At 41.3% G+C, this 18,253-nt stretch overlaps 1 protein-coding gene across 1 annotated transcript; it reads right to left on the reverse strand.

Moving 5' to 3' along the window:
• Window positions 1-8,928: 8,928 nt before the first annotated feature.
• vgll2b (vestigial-like family member 2b) lies at window positions 8,929-17,927 on the reverse strand. Its single transcript, XM_038278148.1, has 4 exons — window positions 17,610-17,927; window positions 16,846-17,194; window positions 11,103-11,549; window positions 8,929-9,950 (listed from the first exon to the last, which is right to left on the reverse strand). Exons 1-4 carry the CDS (start codon window positions 17,694-17,696, stop codon window positions 9,907-9,909), a joined length of 927 nt encoding a protein of 308 aa, XP_038134076.1. The 5' UTR covers window positions 17,697-17,927; the 3' UTR covers window positions 8,929-9,906.
• Between the last annotated feature and the right edge of the window lie 326 nt (window positions 17,928-18,253).

The following is an 18,253-nucleotide window of genomic DNA, read 5'->3' on the forward strand; positions in this document are numbered from 1 at the left end:
CTTGTGTATGACCAATATTAAGTCACACATTTTCAAAATGATATACACTCACCGGCCACTTTATTAGGTACCCCATGCTAGTAACGGGTTGGACCCCCTTTTGCCTTCAGAACTGCCTAAATTCTTCGTGGCATAGATTCAACAAGGTGCTGGAAGCATTCCTCAGGGAGTTTGGTACATATTGACATGATGGCATCACACAGTTGCCACAGATTTGTCGGCTACACATCCATGATGCGAATCTCCCGTTCCACCACATCCCAAAGATGCTCTATTGGATTGAGATCTGGTGACTGTGGAGGCCATTTGAGTACAGTGAACTCATTGTCATGTTCAAGAAACCAGTCTGAGATGATTCCAGCTTTATGGCATGGCGCATTATCCTGCTGAAAGTAGCCATCAGAAGTTGGGTACTTGTGGTCATAAAGGGATGGACATGGTCAGCAACAATACTCAGGTAGGCTGTGGCGTTGCAACAATGCTCAATTGGTACCAAGGGGCCCAAAGAGTGCCAAGAAAATATTCCCCACACCATGACACCACCACCACCAGCCTGAACCGTTGATACAAGGCAGGATGGATCCATGCTTTCATGTTGTAGGCGCCAAATTCTGACCCTACCATCCGAATGTCGCAGCAGAAATCGAGACTCATCAGACCAGGCAACGTTTTTCCAATCTTCTATTGTCCAATTTTGATGAGCTTGTGCAAATTGTAGCCTCAGTTTCCTGTTCTTAGCTGAAAGGAGTGGCACCCGGTGTGGTCTTCTGCTGTTGTAGTCCATCTGCCTCAAAGTTCGACGTACTGTGCGTTCAGAGATGCTCTTCTGCCCACCTTGATTGTAACGGGTGGTTATTTGAGTCACTGTTGCCCTTCTATCAGCTCGAACCAGTCTGGCCATTCTCCTCTGACCTCTGGCATCAACAAGGCATTTCCGCCCACAGAACTGCCGCTCACTGGATGTTTTTTCTTTTTCGGACCATTCTCTGTAAACCCTAGAGATGGTTGTGCGTGAAAATCCCAGTAGATCAGCAGTTTCTGAAATACTCAGACCAGCCCTTCTGGCACCAACAATCATACCACGTTCAAAGTCACTCAAATCCCCTTTCTTCCCCATACTGATGCTCGGTTTGAACTGCAGGAGATTGTCTTGACCATGTCTACATGCCTAAATGCACTGAGTTGCCGCCATGTGATTGGCTGCTTAGAAATTAGGTGTTAACAAGCAGTTGGACAGGTGTACCTAATAAAGTGGCCGGTGAGTGTATGTGTTAAAGGTCAGTTATTGCACATTAGCCAGTAGCATGCTAACAGGTGTTCTTTATCCGTTTAGATAAATGTTCTCATTTTAGAAAACATCCAGAGAAAGCAGCATTTTTCAAGCGAGGACTCAAACTGTAATTCAGCTCGAGATAAAGAGCTCTAGATCCATCCATCCATTTACTAACACGCTTAATCCCAAGTGGGGTTGCGAGAGGTGCTGGTGCCTATCTCCAGCAGGGCGAGAGGCGGGGTACACCCTGGACAGGTCGTCAATCCATCACAGGGCCACACAGAGACAAACAGCCATTCACACACACACACACACACTCACACCTAAGGAGAATTTTTTAGAGAAGCCAATTAACATAACAGTCATGTTTTTTGGACTGTGGGAGGAAGCCGGAGTACCCGGAGAGAACCCACGCATGCTCAGGGAGAACATGCAAACTCCATGCAGAGAGACCCCGGGCCGGAATTCGAGCCCCCAGCTCTAGATCATCAGTTTAATTACAGAAATAAGAAAAAGTAATAATGAATTTTTTGTTTGTTTTTATCAATTTTTTGACTTAGCAGATGTTGGTGCTTATATTGGTATAATGTGGTGTTTAACAAATGCATTTTATCAGGTCCTCCTAACTAGTTATGGGTTGGACCTTCTTAACACAGTTTCCTTAACAAACTTTCCTCTGAGATGTGCATCTGTGTTTATGTAATACCACCAAACTGTATCCACAGAGATACAAAGCTGGTGTCGGTTGTATTTTCCTGCTGAAAGTGGGTGAGCTGTGGTCATAAAGGCCTGGCCACAGTCGACAACACTACACAGGTGGGAAAAGGGTGTGAAGGAAGCCATTTATGTTGAGAAAGAAAAACCAACCTTAAGCAGAGGGGGTGTACTCAGGTTTCAGCTCTTTAAAACCTACAAAACAGCGATAGAATTGATTCCTTCCTGCTATCAACTCAACCCCCAACTCCATGCAGGTGACAAAAATATCTAGCTTTGTCAGCCAGACGATCAAAGGCTCCTAACGACCCAACTTTCTGAGGCATAGACCAGTATCGGGTATTTTAGGCTAACCCAAACGACTCCCCACTCCTAAGGGGTGGACCCGTTCTTCTGGTTCATTTTGCATGTTTTCTAGCCAAAACAAGGCTTTGGGCTACTATATAAAGCTTCAACCTCAACGCAAATTTCTGACATTTTTAATTGAAAAAGCTCCCTGGATGGGAAACGAAACATCTTCAAACTTGGAAACAAAGTCCAGTGGATTGTTTTTAAGTTTTTTGGAATGACTATGACCTGGATGATTGAGAATCTTCACCAGCATACTCAGATGGGATGTGCTGGTTAAATGATGCTTAGTTGGTACCAAGGAACCATAAATGTTCTTAAAATATCACACCCACCAAACTCTGAACCTGGTGTCTAAAGGTTTAAATTTCCAATCTGTTATGATCCAGTTATGGGGAGCTCAGTTGCTGCCTATTCTTTAACGGGAGAGATGTGGTGTGTGAAGTCCATCTGTTTCGAGGTTCAATATTCTGCTCAGACATAACATTTTGCATGCTTTAGTTCTAATGAGGGGAACTTTGCCTCTCTTTTACCTCCAAATGGTCTGTCAATACAGAATCAGAATCAGACATACTCTAATAATCCCAGAGGGAAATTACTTTTGTTACACGCTCCAGATATACTATATATATATATATATATATATATATATATATATATATATATATATATATATATATACATATATATAATCTCTGAGTCAAGTAAATGTATAAGTACCTCTCCAAAATATGACTTTGGTAAAAGTCCAAGTCACTGACTGAAATGTTACTTGAGTAAAAGTCTTAAGGTATCTGAAATGGCTTGTACTTAACCCTTTAAAGCCCGATCCAAGAAAAAAAACAAACAGAAAATTACTTTTTTTTTGGTTTGAAGTCCCTAATTGGCCTTTTAACAAAATATGTAAAAAGAAAAAACAGAAATACATTTTTGATATTAATAATGTATTACTATGCGATAAGTCAAGATTATTTTTTGTGTAGTCTTCTACCCTCTGTTATCAGGTGTATCTGATTGTGTACAATAGGATTTTGAGCAAAGTTTTTACCATTAAATTATGCAAAAGGTGTCAGACGCAAAACATTGCAGAAACTATATGTATCAAATATGATACATTTGGCATTACAGGGTTAATTATAGGAATTACTGTAAAAATAGATGTACTCAAGTAATGTAGTGAAAAGTATAAGTAAAAAGAAGTGCAGTTTGAATGACATTTTTTTAACATTTTTTTAAACTTTGAAGGTTAAATTCACTTAAAATAATATAAACAACCAAGTGTAGGATAAATTTAGACAGGCTTTGCGAAACAGGCATATCCTATTGGTGTTGATGAACAAGCCCAGGCAAGACCTGACTTTGTAGTCAGTAGGTGGGGTCAAAACACTTGCGTTTCTCTCGCTTGTTTTTTTTTTTTCTTAGTAACTAAACCAAACATTAAAAATGTATCGGAGTTAATAATTAAGGAATTAAGTTCATAAATGTAGTGGAGTAAAAGTGAAAGTTCTCAAAAAAATTTATACTCATGGAAAGTATAAAGTACTCCAAAAATAATATATATATATATATATATATATATATATATATATATATATATATATATATATATATTAGTGTTGCGCCGATGCCATTTTTTGGCCCCGACACTGATACCCGATACCTGGCTGTGCAGTATCGGCCGATACCATAATAATGTAAAATAATTGCCATCATGGTTTTGTCAAGCTGCTGCCTACCTTTGTGAAGCAGGAAAAAATCAAATGCAAAGTGAATCCAGTAGAACTTTTTATTACCTACCAGGAATGGGTGACAATAGTTGAATAAACTTATGGCTCTCAAAATGGTATCGGTGCCCTATTTGTTGGTACTCGCCGATACCGATACCATCATTTTAGGGCAGTATCGGGCCCCGTCCGATACTGGTATCGGTATCGGTGCAACACTAATATATATATATATATATAAAGTGATTGTGACGTTGTGCAAAAACAGTGCAAGGAGTGAATAAATGTCAATTACAGAGGGGGGGGGGTGAATCACCTGAGGAAGGCATTGTAGAGATTGATAACCACAGGCAGGAATAATTTCCTGTGGCTCAATTATCAATGGATAATTTCTATTTATTAGGTCATTCTTTGCAATCCAACTAAATACATTATTCCCCATCTATCGTCGCTTTTTAAAATTCCAGTTTCTGCTTGAGAAATAGTGCTTGATCAAAAATGTTGTAGTATTTGACATTACAAATGATTGGTTGATTGATTGATTATTGATTGATTGATTGGTTAATGGATTGATTGATTGATTTGCCTTTTGTCTCATAACTCAAAGGTCTTATTTATGCTATTCTATGTTACAACTGAAGAGCTTAGGAGAAGGAACAAACTGTTGCTTTATGAAACACCAGGAGATGGCAGTGTTTACCACACATCTCACATAGCTGCTCAGAGTAAGTGGCCCCTCAAAATTAAAGTTAGCAATATTATTTATTACAAATCTTTTCCTGCTACTTTCTGACTTAAATCTTTTAAACTGCATCAATCAGTTTGAATTTCAGTATTGGAAAATCTCAAAATGGTTTTGTTAATTTGTCAAGGTACTCTTCTGCAAGTGGTTAACCTGGCAAGTACTGGATTTATTCAGTGTTTATTGACAGCTCAGAAATATAATGTGACAAAATTTGTGGGTACAATCTAACCATGCTGGACATCCTGCAGACTCTAAAGTGGAAAGAAATGTCATCCTTAAAAAAGCAACGACGTGCTTGGAATTGGAAAGCAAGGAGAGAAGCTATCCCGTGTAAAGTCTTCTAATTTCATTACCCTGCACATATTCTAAGCTTAAAGTCCATCACACTTTTGGCTGCTCTGAACCTGGAAGTCAAAAATAACGTAACGGCCTCTAAAATGTGGCAGTAGCTCAGTTCAGGGACAGCTTTAATTCTCTGTAATCTGATTACTGGATCAATAACAGAGCAACATTTGATGCATTGCTTTGATGGTTGGCTTCTCCTCGAGTTACACATTGCTGGCATTCAACACTCATTCCCACTTTATAGGTGACAAAGTGTGAATGCGAGCAGGAATCCAAATGGAAGGCCTTTTAAATGAGATGACTCTCACCGCAAAAACCTTGATCACATCTGGCTCTGCTTCGACCCTGTGATCCTAGCTGACATTTTCCATTTAGCATGTTTCTCAAACTATTTTGTTTCTCAGGAAGCGGCTTTTAATCAAAAGAATGTTTTCAAAATAAATCATTTTGTGGCACCCGAGAGGTGCGATCCTCTTAAATAAAACCATAAAAACCAAACAGACTGCGGCGATTGTGAGCAGGGCTTTAAAAAGTTTAATCGATTAAAATCCAATAAGATAAAAAGAAAGATAAAAACATAGATGGTGAAGAGCAGCAGAGTCAATGGCCCAGTCTGTTAAAAGACGGCACTTGGCGGGTATAATGGAGGACACCGTCCACCCCAGCGCTGGATCCTCTTTCCGGCACGCTGCGCGTGTGGGCCTCTCCAGCATAGCTGGTCTTAGCGAGGTCACCTCCAACACGCGCCTCCACCCCAGTGCTGGATCCTCGTTCCGGCACGCTGCGCGTGTGGGCCTCTCCAGCGTAGCTGGCCTGCGAGGTCACCTCCAACACGCGCTCCATGACGGGCCTCTCTGCACCCCGCTCCGGCGCGCGTCCCTGCACCTCGCTCCGGCGCGCGTCCCTGCACCTCGCTCCGGTGCGCGTCTCTGCACCTCGCTCCGGTGCGCGTCTCTGCACCTCGCTCCGGTGCGCGTCCCTGCACCTCGCTCCGGTGCGCGTCTCTGCACCTCGCTCCGGTGCGCGTCTCTGCACCTCGCTCCGGTGCGCGTCTCTGCACCTCGCTCCGGTGCGCGTCCCTGCACCTCGCTCCGGTGCGCGTCCCTGCACCTCGCTCCGGTGCGCCTCTGCACCTCGCTCCGGTGCGCCTCTGCACCTCGCTCCGGTGCGCGTCCCTGCACCTCGCTCCGGTGCGCGTCCCTGCACCTCGCTCCGGTGCGCGTCCCTGCACCTCGCTCCGGTGCGCCTCTGCACCTCGCTCCGGTGCGCGTCCCTGCACCTCGCTCCGGTGCGCCTCTGCACCTCGCTCCGGTGCGCCTCTGCACCTCGCTCCGGTGCGCGTCCCTGCACCTCGCTCCGGTGCGCGTCCCTGCACCTCGCTCCGGTGCGCCTCTGCACCTCGCTCCGGTGCGCCTCTGCACCTCGCTCCAGCGGCCTCCGGCCGTCAGTCCCCAAACCTCTCCCGCTGCTTCTCTCTCACCCGCTCCGTCCGGCTCCCTCCAAGATCGGCCTTCCTATGACTGGTGTGTCTCCCCAACCAAACCTTCCCATGACCGGTGTCTCTCCAACCAACCTTCCCATGTCCGGTCTGTCTCCCCAACCAAACAGCTGCCTTTTTAAATCAGCGTCCCAGTTGGCACGCTGCTTGGTTGATTGGGAACACCTGTGCCGTTACTGTGGGCGTGTCCAGGTGTGAGTGGCAATGTGGCCTCCAAACAAAATCCAAAAAAAGAACATGCAATACACAAAATTGAAAACAAGAAAACAAGTTCAAAAATAAAGAAAATCCAAAATTAGAAAACATGCAACAACTTAACAAAAAGGCCACATTACCACAATTTTCTCATTTTCAGCCCAGCTGTTTTACTAGATGTTTGAACTCCTGATGCCACTGATGTAGGAACTATGATCAAAAGAGAGACAAATTTAAGAAGTGGACAAGTTTATGTGCACATATACATATTTCCACATAACCAATAATAGATTTAGATGCACTTGCAGCATGACGATTCTACACATAATAAAAACCTATTTCCAAATGTAACATTATCCATCAGTCTGGCCGGCCGCTCGGAGGAGGCAGACTCCAGCGTTTGTGAGTGAAAGGTGACCTCAACATTGGACAGATCTCAAGTCCATCAAAGGGCTTGGTTCTTCAGTTATAGATGTTCTGCAGACCAGGTGCTCAGACCTTCTCCAACAATCATAAAAGATGCTATAAAAGTAACCGGCCTCTCTTAACCATGGCTGTGATTGTTTTCTGTGATCGCCGTTGCCGGACTGGCAACCTGTACACAATGTGGCAGCTTAGAGAAATGGTCCAAAGCAGGAAGTTAACATGCATGTATGAATATGTAGGAAAAAGATGTAAATTCCTTTATGTCCCACAATGGGGAAATTTGTTTTCTGCATTTTGACCCATCCCCTTGGGATGCAGTGGGCTGCCATTGTGTGGCGCCCGGGGAGCCGTGTGGGGTTAAGGATTTTGCTCAGGGACCAAAGGTGCAGGCTGTCTGGATCAAACCAAGTACTTGCAACCTTCTCAGAACACAAGTGCACTGCTCTGACCCACAAGGCCAACACTCCCAATATAGAAAGTATGAAATAAAACACACACAAAAAACAAGGAAGGTGACAAAGAAGAGGACAGAAATATTTTTTGGGTATGTTCTCTTCAGGAAAAGAAGAAAAGTCATATATGGATTCCTGCCTGGTGGACTGTTTTAACACACTGAAGGAAAACAGTTTTCCTGATTATGAAAGACATTTGTAATGGACTACATCAACAGGATGTGTTTTTGGATATCTCGTCTCGCTGGTTATCTCGTCTCCTTGATAAAAACCTTTTGGGAAAGTGGATTTCATGAGGAACTGAATCTAAAAGACAAGAACACAGCCTAGGACTTGTTGTGGCCAGCAGAAAACTTAAACACAGCTGAACATGATGCGACTTTCAACTATTTGTGAACAGAAATTGTGTCTGCAGATCATGTTACTGAACATTAATAACTACTCTTGCAAAACGTTTAGTCATAAAAGGTTTTAGCTGGGTTTTTTTCTGTGTCTGAGCAAAATGAAGGAAGCTATAGCTGTCTGATTTTATTATTTGACACTCCTTTACTAAAGCCAGCAATGTCTTAAAGTCCCTGTTGGGGCTAAAACATTATGTTATTGTGGTATTACCTAGAGATGGACTGATAAAGTTGAGTTTTTTTTTGACAGCTTTATTAGTTTAGTTGATGATTATGTTGAAAAAAGTGAGACTTGCACAATCAATGCACGCTTTTTAATATTAGTTAGGCTTAGTTTCTTACGCACTTCCTCAGTGGGAAAGACACTATTAACATCTGTAACCTCAATCATGTCACCTACTCAAATGCTGACAGATTTTTAGGTTTTTGAAAATACTATATGCAATAATTCTCCACTGAAGTGAAGTTCTGGAACACAAAGGTTTTTAAATTCCTCCACAGAGCACCAGTTTGTTTTGTCAGTATTTCTTCTTGCGACCCATTGTTTACTTACAATGACAAAATAGTGATCCACAAATATGCTGCTTAAAATTGATGCATTTCTTGTATTTAGGGGCATTTTAAAAAGTCAGTTACAAATCATCTAAAGAAAACTTAATTAATGAATTTCTAAATGAAAAAAAGCACAAAAAATTGTGGGAAACTATTGCTAAGAGAAATTTTTCACAGAAAATACAAGAAAGTGAGGGATGGCTCAAGTTCTTTGTAAATGCATGATTTTTGTAAACATTCATGAGATCTGACAAATAACCATAAAAATATTTATTGACATTAAAATCTTCCTGGACACAGAAACTGGAAATAATTCACACAGGAAACAAATATTTAAGAAGTCCAAATTCAAAACCACAACCGACAAAGAATTTTAGAACTAAAATGCAAAATGTTCTCATTAAAAATACAACTTTTTCTGTGAGTTTTCAGGGATAAATATCTGAATGCATTTAAAACAATATCATTAAGAAGCTACACGTGAAACCACATTGCACTGGCTGATCTATAACTGCCCACTTTCAGAAACATTATAAACTAAACCACAGGAATCTCAGAACACTGGCCGATCATTCATATTAGAAATGCACATTAATACTGATAAATAAAAAAAATTATTTTAAAAGAAATGTTTTTCTATTTAAAAAAAAAAAACCCGCCTGTGATGTCTGTCGCAAACACTAACTTCCATGAATTCTGCTCTTGGATGTTGCTGCATGTTGCATTTGTGAAATGCAGATAAGTGGATAATGACAATGACTGTAGCATGAGACAGAGATAACCAGGAAGGTTGGAAGAAATCCCAACATGCTGTGATTCTGTTCATCCTTTTTTTTTAGTCCCCTGCAAAAGTCTGCCATGATCCTGTGTTTCCCAGTCCAAACAAGTCACTATGGCTCTCATCCTGCCAGAGCAACTGGATTCAGAACGAAGGAGAGATGGAAGAGAACGAGGAACCATGGCGCACATCATAGCCAGTTCAGATGCTGGGCCTTTTTCCCTCGTTCCCCCTCTTTTCTTTATCTCCATGGTGCACACACGTCAACCTGGAGCAAGGCCGTGTACTGGCAGGGGAGGCTAAAGGCAGAAAGAAGAGGGTGGGTGGATGGGGATGCGGTGTGTGGGGAGGTGTAGGGAGGAGGGGGGGTAAAAGGACACAATGCTTGAAAAGCAGAGCAGGTCCAGGGACTAATTGGGTCTGGTAATGGCAGGTCAGTGTGACTGAAGGGCTCGTTAGAACCAGTACAGCTCCTTGCCTTTCTTGTGCTGCTGGAGGCCTAAAGAAAGAAAAAAAAACATGAAAACAATGAGAAGGACAACAATGAACAGCAGTACACAGGTTGTCATGGAGCCTTCTATGGCCAAACATGCTGGTTAAGGCAAGTGAAAAGAGAGCTTCTGTGATGATTATGATGTGTTGTGTTTTTATAAGCAGGTCTGCACAGGGGGGTGGGGGGTGTTTGGTGTAGAGCTGGAAGCATATACGTCTTTGAGTTTCTCTGCAAATTAGAATTGATTTTTTGGAGATCTATTGGCTTTTTAAAACTACTGATTGTAGTCAAACCTATTTATCAGATTTATTCTTATCCTGCAGTCCCTTAAGTGAGAATAAAAATACACAATGAGGCATAATTCCTTATAGACTTCACTAAACTATTAATAACTATCTAGGTATTAATTCAATTTTATTTGGCTTTTAGTTTAAATTATATGTCTCTTTCTTATTCATAAAGTGACACTAATAACAAGGATTTTTTATTCACAAATACATGAGATTTTCTGCATTACTTTACATTGATTTTTTATTTGTTTTTAAAGACCAAAGGAATACAATTTTCACTTTAAAAGACAAACATGTTCTTCTTTTTTTTCAATATAATCTCAATACGTGGGCGGATTTAGATTTAATTATGTGCATTTTTTATTATTAGCTAGTTCAAACAGATTGTGGTTTAACTTATGATGCTAACATGTACGTAATTAAGAATTTCCTGAGCAAGCATGTGGTGAAGTTGTAAAGAACATGCTCCTTTTAAAAAGGGAGAGACCTCCAGAAAAGCAAGCCTAATCTTTTGAATTAAAGGTCAGTCTGTCAGTTGATTTGTTAATTTACTGGCTGACTGACCAACCGATCAATTGATTAAACAAACTTTGGTTAAAGAAAGTGATGCAGTTAAGAGCTTTTGTTGGTGTGAAAAGTCAAATAGAGATTGAATAGGTTAGGTATAATCGGTGGAGAACAGTAGGTCCCTTTAATTAATGGGAAATAAATGCTAAGCTTCTGCAATGCATTGGTAATCATGCACATAACCATCTCATTTAAAGTTATTTTCTTACTTTTTCTATGTAGAATAGCTTTTAAAAAGCACACATTAACGTACATTAAAACAAAGAAATGTGTATGATTCAGGAGATTTGTGAGGCTCTACCTGCATCCATGTTGAGAGCTAGCGTCTGACTGACATCACCAGGGGGCAGCAAGCTTGGCCAGGAGGTAGTGGGCTCTAGCTTGCCCACTTCATAGTGGCTTGGCAAGGTAGCAAGATGAGGTGGTCTCACAGTGGGCATGAGCAGGCCCCCATAGTGAGGCTCTAAAGCCGAAGGTGAATACAGTTCATGTAGAGGTCGAGGGGGCCCATAAGCTTGGGCCTGAGGATATCCCCAGCCCTCTGACGGGTGAGGGTGGGGACGAGTGTGAGCATGTGGGTGAGGATGAGCATGTGGGTGGGGCAGGCCTGGACGCAGAGCTGATGCATATGGGTCCATGGTATAAGTGGGAGCACTGGTCTCACAGTGGGAGCGACTCTGATTTGAAGAGTAGTTACTGTCCCAGAAAGATGGCGGGAAGCTTCTCCGACTGTTAGCGGTAGACGTTTCTGACAAAAGAGAGAAAAAAACCAAAGCTGGAATTAGATCATTGTTTGTTATAGAAACAAGCATCAGAACAACCCTGTAAACTTAAAACCTTTCCTCTCACCAAAGTTTTTTTACTTGAAGAATTCTACCAGAGTTTTTCTGGAAGAGTTCTGTTTTCTTTCAGTCCAATATAAATATCTCAAAATCCATGATCAGTTTAAAAGAGACAATTACATGTAGTGTTAAAAAAAGCACACAACCTTTATATTTTTATCATGTGACATTAAATACAATCCTTTTTTGTTCTGTTTTGGAGGAGTTAAAATTACTAGTTTATTTTTAATTGCGCTAGAATATTGATATGAAAATTCTCTTTCTCTTGATTTTTCAAATGTGTCAGTATAAATGGATCCCTTGCTGTTTGAGAAAAAAAAATCTTAAGCTGCATGATTTGGGACAAATGTTGTCAAAATCCCTTTACAATCTTCTTAAAATAGTTTGCTGGATATTTGGCCTATTCCTACTAAAGGTACTGCAACTGGGTGAGGTTTGTGGGAGGTCTTGCTTAATCACACATTTTAGCTCTGCCCAAAGTTTTTCTAGAGGACTTAGGATGTTACTTAACCATTTTCAAATAACCCTCTCTTTTTATAAATACATTTATTTTCTAAAGTAAACCATTCCATTCTGCAGCCAATCCTCTTAACATTGTCATCCACATACTTCAGAGCAGGGCTGGCTCTGTGAAGCTTATGGATGTGCCCATTATTCTCCATTTTACTTCAGAATCTAATGGATTTTGGACGGATTTTTATATTATTCTTGCCAAGCTACGAAACATGTCTCAACAAATGTATCTTATTAGCAAACTGTATTCAGGCCCTTGTGCATTTCTATCTGAGCAAAGGCTTTTTCCTCAGTGAGTCGCCTTTCAGGCCATGTGTTTTAGTCTGGTGTTCCCTTTCCAACTTCAGCCAGTGTCTTTTACTTTTGTTCTTGAATTGTCCCACATATTTTTTTATGGAAATACCACAATCTCCATGGGATAAACAACACCTTCTAGACAGAAGTATACAAGTTAGACATTCCAATGAAACAGATGAACAGGGAACATTCCGGATTCTAGAAATTAAAACAAAGGATGAACAAGACTTGTGGAGATGAATTATCCTTTTATTTGATTTCTCTGGAAACGTACTTTGGTTTTGCATGTATTCACACAGGAAAGCAACGTGTTTGATTGTTGGCTTAAAGTAAAACCATATGTGTGCCTCTATCTAGCTTTAAAGTTGTAAACAAATTAATTAGGAACTAAGAATGTCAAGTTGTAAAAGGACTGGACAAGCTGCAGGATATTAGCAGATGCATGCGATTGATCTATAACTTAAATACAACTGAGAGTAAAGGAAACTATATGGAAGTCCCCATGTGAAGGGGGTCTTTGAAGCAAAGTAAAAAAACAAGAGGCAACAGTTCAGGTGAACCAAGACTGCGTTCCGTACAGGTGTATAGAAATTTAGAAAGGTGACCCAGAGACTGTCTAGAGAAGCCTCCTTTTCCTGGCTTAGGACCTGCAGGTTTTCCCGAGGAGGTTAAAAATTTCGGAGTGCGCTGTTCAGGAACCCACGGAGAACTTTGTATTGAGACTGGCTCAAATCCCTCAGAACCCCGAACAAAGAACCTCTAGACCAGGAGCAGGAGGCATGTCTACTTGGACAACCTCATTTAGATCTCAGGAACTTAGTTGTGATGTGACAGCAACAATTTGAGGTCAGGAGCAGGCTCGGATGCTATTGAAATCCAAGGAACCTATATTGGAGCTTTTAGACAGTGAAAAGTTCTCTAAGACCTGGGGGCTGCCTGTGGCAGACACTGGTATCTTAAACAACCTTAAAAAGTCTTATACAGCCACTAAATTAGCAAAAAAAATCCTGAAATCCCACCAGAATTGTGAAGCTGGAGGCATACCAGTTCAGAGGTGATTGAAACAAGTTTGTTTTTTTCTCCAATCTGAAACATGTTGATTTCATTGATACTATAAATGCTCAATTGGACCCTGAACTAAACCGAGACATATTCAAGACATTCCTCTACATTTATAATAAAATACATATACAAGTAGCTTTATTTCCTGTGGTGTATTTTTGTCATTTTTTCCTGGCCCTTTGTATTAAGTTATTACAAATTAGATTGAACCATTTTTTTAGTTTATCGTAAAGTAACATGGTTAGCATGGGCTAAAATATGTGTCTCTACCTAGCACATGATGTTTATTCATATCTGACACGTTGGGGATGTTACAAGAATCCACAATCTCAAAAGCTGTCCAAATTCCAGGGTGGCTGTAGTGCTGGATTTACATTTCTAATGTCTGTGCTTGTGCAATTTTTAAAGAGCCTGAAGTTGTAGTTGTGGTTTATAAAACCTTACAAATTCTCAGAATAATTGCAACCTTCCCCATGAGCAGTTATGTTTTTATGAATATTGTGAAAAATCAGAGCACTTTGTTTATGATATAAATAAATTAGGTGTATTTCTATTCATAGTTAAGAGAAATGTTAAAAGTGTTGCAACCGTCCACAGTCTCCCCTACATGCACAACATCGGAAGTTAACCCTCTGTTGAGTCAGCATCTTTTCCGCAGGTGCAGCATTCTGTTTTGAGTAGTGGAATAGAGCTTTTCCAAAATGTTTAAAGGAATGCTAATCTTAGTATATTTAAACTTCTGGCTTTGTAAAAAATTATGAAAAGTTTTCATAAACTAATCTCTTTGATATAATTGTAGTATTTCTAAATAGAAATCATTTTCGTAACTTGAGTCTGAGTTATGAACAGAAGGAATGAGGAAAAACAAGTTATATTTTTGTATAGTGCCTTGAAATACCTGGTTCAAATTGTACATCACCCTATTAGCTGAATTTTACACTGATTTTAAATTATTTTATTTAGTAAACCAACTAATTTTTGTTTAATTGTCTGTTTATATCAGTTTGAATTGAATGAAGCTCTGTGTTTGTTTTGTATCTATTCATTTATTTTCAATTTTTCCTCTTTTCATTTAAATCATGGTTTTAACCCTGTTATCAGTGCATGCTGTATGGATTTTTGCACTTTATCCACTGAATCAATTAAACGTGCTAAAACATAGATGTTGCCCACATGACTGTGACACTCTTGGTCAGATATCTTCCTGATTGGATCATAGGGTCAGCCCAGCCCAAGTCACAACAAGACACAGAAATAAACACAACCACGCTCCCGTTCACTGAAAGAGGGACACAAGTTAGAAAGAGCAATGCCCCTATATCCTAGCACGCTATATAAGGCAGACCCTGTAACCTGGAGGCAGCCCAGGGCTCAAAGAGCGTTAAATCACTGACTGTGGTGACACTTCTCACTTTCATGTCAGCCCGGTGCTCCTGAAAGTCTAAAAACACACACAAGCAGTCCTGACCCCGTGCTAGCACCCACCACCCCTCTCTTCTCTGCCCTGCACCTTCACCTGTTGTTTTTGCAACCCCTCCCACTCTGTGGGCGTCCTTGACAGAGTTTCAATATGCTGTTATATGTTTTCAGAAATATAGCTTTATATTTAGATAATCCTTAAGAAGAACCAGCACATTTCCTATTGTCGCTACCACACTGACAATAGATGTAACTCTGACCGGGAGGCAGGCTGTGCAGCCATTGTGGGTCATGAGTTGGAATAAGAGTTAGAATGCCTGCTGTGGAGATGTTTGAAGGGGATACGCCGGCGAGGCTGTATGCTTACAGCCGGTTATAAACATAGCATCTGTTGGGAGGCAGGGAGTCCTCATTGGTGTCGAAATGAAGACGTCCAGCCTAACGAGAAAAAAGAGCGGAGCGACAGCAGAGCGGGGCTGTGTGTGAGAGTGCCGACCTTACATGGAAAGCATAGCGAAAAACCTGTTGATGGTATGAACTTTTGTGAGGTGTTTGTATGCACTTGTGGTGTTAGAAGACTTTGAACACACAGAATTTCAAATCTGAAACTACTAAAAAGAAGAGGCACAAAAAATTACTAAGATCGCTACTGTTAATTACACAGTTCACAGTTTTGGATCCTTGTGTGCTTCCAGAAAGCAATGCCTTCCACCACAAAGACTTGTCTCTTGTCTTACTTCCTGCCAAAACCACAGAACTTTATTCTCCAAATGAGCTGTTGACCCGCACGACCTTCTACTTGGATTTCTCCAAGACAACAGCCTACCCCTCAGTCCTGTCATCTGATCATTTCACCTGTCTGACCCTCTGCTGTGCTAAATAACTGTCAACTCCAGCATCTGTCACAGAGTTTAAAAAATACACACATTTAAACACAGCCAGAGCGCATATGTGGGCCCCATTTGTGATTTGCTCTGACAGTATGTTTGAAACCATTGCACTGAACTCACAATGGTCCTTTTTTATTGAGTTTTTAAAGCACTAGTGGCTTGTTTTTGTAGACAGTAGGCTGACAGGAAACAGGGTATGAAGGGGGAGAGACATGCGGTGAAGGACCGCAGGTCAGACTCAAACCCTGGTCAGCCTCGTCGAGGACTAAGGCCTCCTCCGTACATGGCTCATGTGCGCTAACCACTGCACAACCTGCACACCCCCAGTGGTCCTTTATTAATAATAACTGAACTTTATAGATCTCACACTGGAGAAATTTAGCTCTGCTTTTAACTCATCCCCTTGAGGATGGGGCTGCCATCATGCAGCAACCCCGGGAGCAGTGGAAGGATAAGGGTCTTGCCCGGAGACCCAGAGTGGAGGCTGTGGGGATCAACCTGGATATTTGCAACCTTCTCAGAGTAAAAGCGCAGTGTTTTTTTTAACCACTAGGCCAACACTCCCACTGAAACAAATGGGTTTTTAGTTCAACACAGACTGGAAACTGAAGTTAGGCTTCATTTTGGGATCACATTGCAAAAAAAAAAAAAAAAAAATAGATAAAATCATGCAAACAAATTCCAGAACCAGAGAGGGCATCACCTTTAACCAGTTCTATTTTATATCAACATGCACCCAACATTGTCATCCGGCCACATAAGACAATTGCTTAGTTTATGATAAGTTTATTTTTCATGGACAAGTTCATGACTTATCAGTTGTACCCTTACTATAGAGATCATAGTTTTTCGGTCATTATCTGAAGCTGTAGTAGTTTCTGTGACTTCAGAATGAGTTGGGAAAATATTTTATGTCTGTGAATATTTCTTCAAAAACTAACTTTTTAGTCACAAAAACATTTTACTATATAAATAGACACACACAGACACACATAAATATATATAGTACCAATATATCTACCTGTGCCCTGTTGTTCTGGCGCTCGTCTCTTCCCTTCTCCATCCATGTAAGAGCTTAGAGCCCTGGAGAAGTGCTCATCCACCACACTGCTGATGTCCCCATGGTAGTAGGTGAAGAGCACACAGCGAGAGGTCAGGTACTCTGCTTCGGGGGCCTCCTGCTTCTCCTTGGGGCCCTCCACTGGCCTCGGTGCAGCAGGTGTGTAAGAAGAGGAGGAAGAAGAACTGGATGAAGAAGAAGAGGGCGCTGATCCTCCAGTGGCTGGGCCCCCAGACATCCCTTCGGGAACGCTGGGAGTGTCCATAAAGTCTCTACTGTTGGGCGCAGAACTGCTCAGACCTGAAGGAGCCTGTCAGGGGGAGGTCAGCGGGCAACATGGGGGTGGGGTGGGAGGAGGGTTAAGACAGGTGTTGCAAAAGACATGTCTGGAAATTAATTTGAGTTTTTTCACATGTTTGTCACTGTTGGCGCGCTGGCTAATCCAAGCATGCACAAATGTATAATTTGGGAAACATATTGTCTGAATAATAGAAATAGAATATAAAAACCCTTTTAAAATATTAAATACAAAATGTAATCATACATTTATTAAATATCTGTGTTTAATCTAAAACAGTGAACCACGTTTACGCACAGAGCCACAGAAAAGAGTATTGTGGCTAACTTAATAACATGGTAATAACATTCATCTCAGAAACGAAAGTTATATTTGAAGAAAAGAAAAAAGCTTTTTACTGAACTTTACATATTGGCTTGCTTCCTACCTGTAAGCTGTTGATAAAAGCGGGAGCAGTCGGTGCGTACGGTGCGTAATGTCCATAGGCTGGATACATAACATCCAAACAGCTCATGGTAAACGAGCAGTGTCCTCACTGATCTGCAGGAACCGATCTTCGCATCATATAGCGCGACAACATCTCGTTTGTCTGTGGAAGTGGGAAGAGCTGAGTTGAGGTTATGCAGCGTGAACTAAAGCCCGTCCCAGGTTTGACATAATCCCCCCAGAAGAGCGCGCCCCTCCGCTTCCAACGCGCGTCTCAACAGCCGCGGCTGTGGAGCGGTTTACAAAGCAAGCATGAGGGTATTCTGTCCTGTACACCGCAGTTTAAACCCTCCTACCCCACAACCTCGTTATCCAACCCTCTACCCAGCAGCTCATCAAAAAATGGAAATTGATAACCAACCGTTTGGATTCTAAGAGAAAAAAAATGTCAAGCCAATAAAAAAAAAGGAAAGTCATAAAAATTTTGAAAGTTCACTAATTGATTCAAAAAGTGAAATTCACATGATAGGCATACTTTCAGGGGCGGATTTAGGAAATTTGGGGCCCTAGGCAAAAACAGGAATGGAGCCCTCTGAATAGGGGGTTTTCAGTGACGTCACTGGCCAGCTCCCGGTCCGCTATCTT

This window comes from Cyprinodon tularosa, unplaced genomic scaffold, assembly GCF_016077235.1.
Source record: "Cyprinodon tularosa strain WSP-4 unplaced genomic scaffold, ASM1607723v1 ctg139, whole genome shotgun sequence".
Lineage (NCBI taxonomy): Eukaryota > Metazoa > Chordata > Actinopteri > Cyprinodontiformes > Cyprinodontidae > Cyprinodon > Cyprinodon tularosa.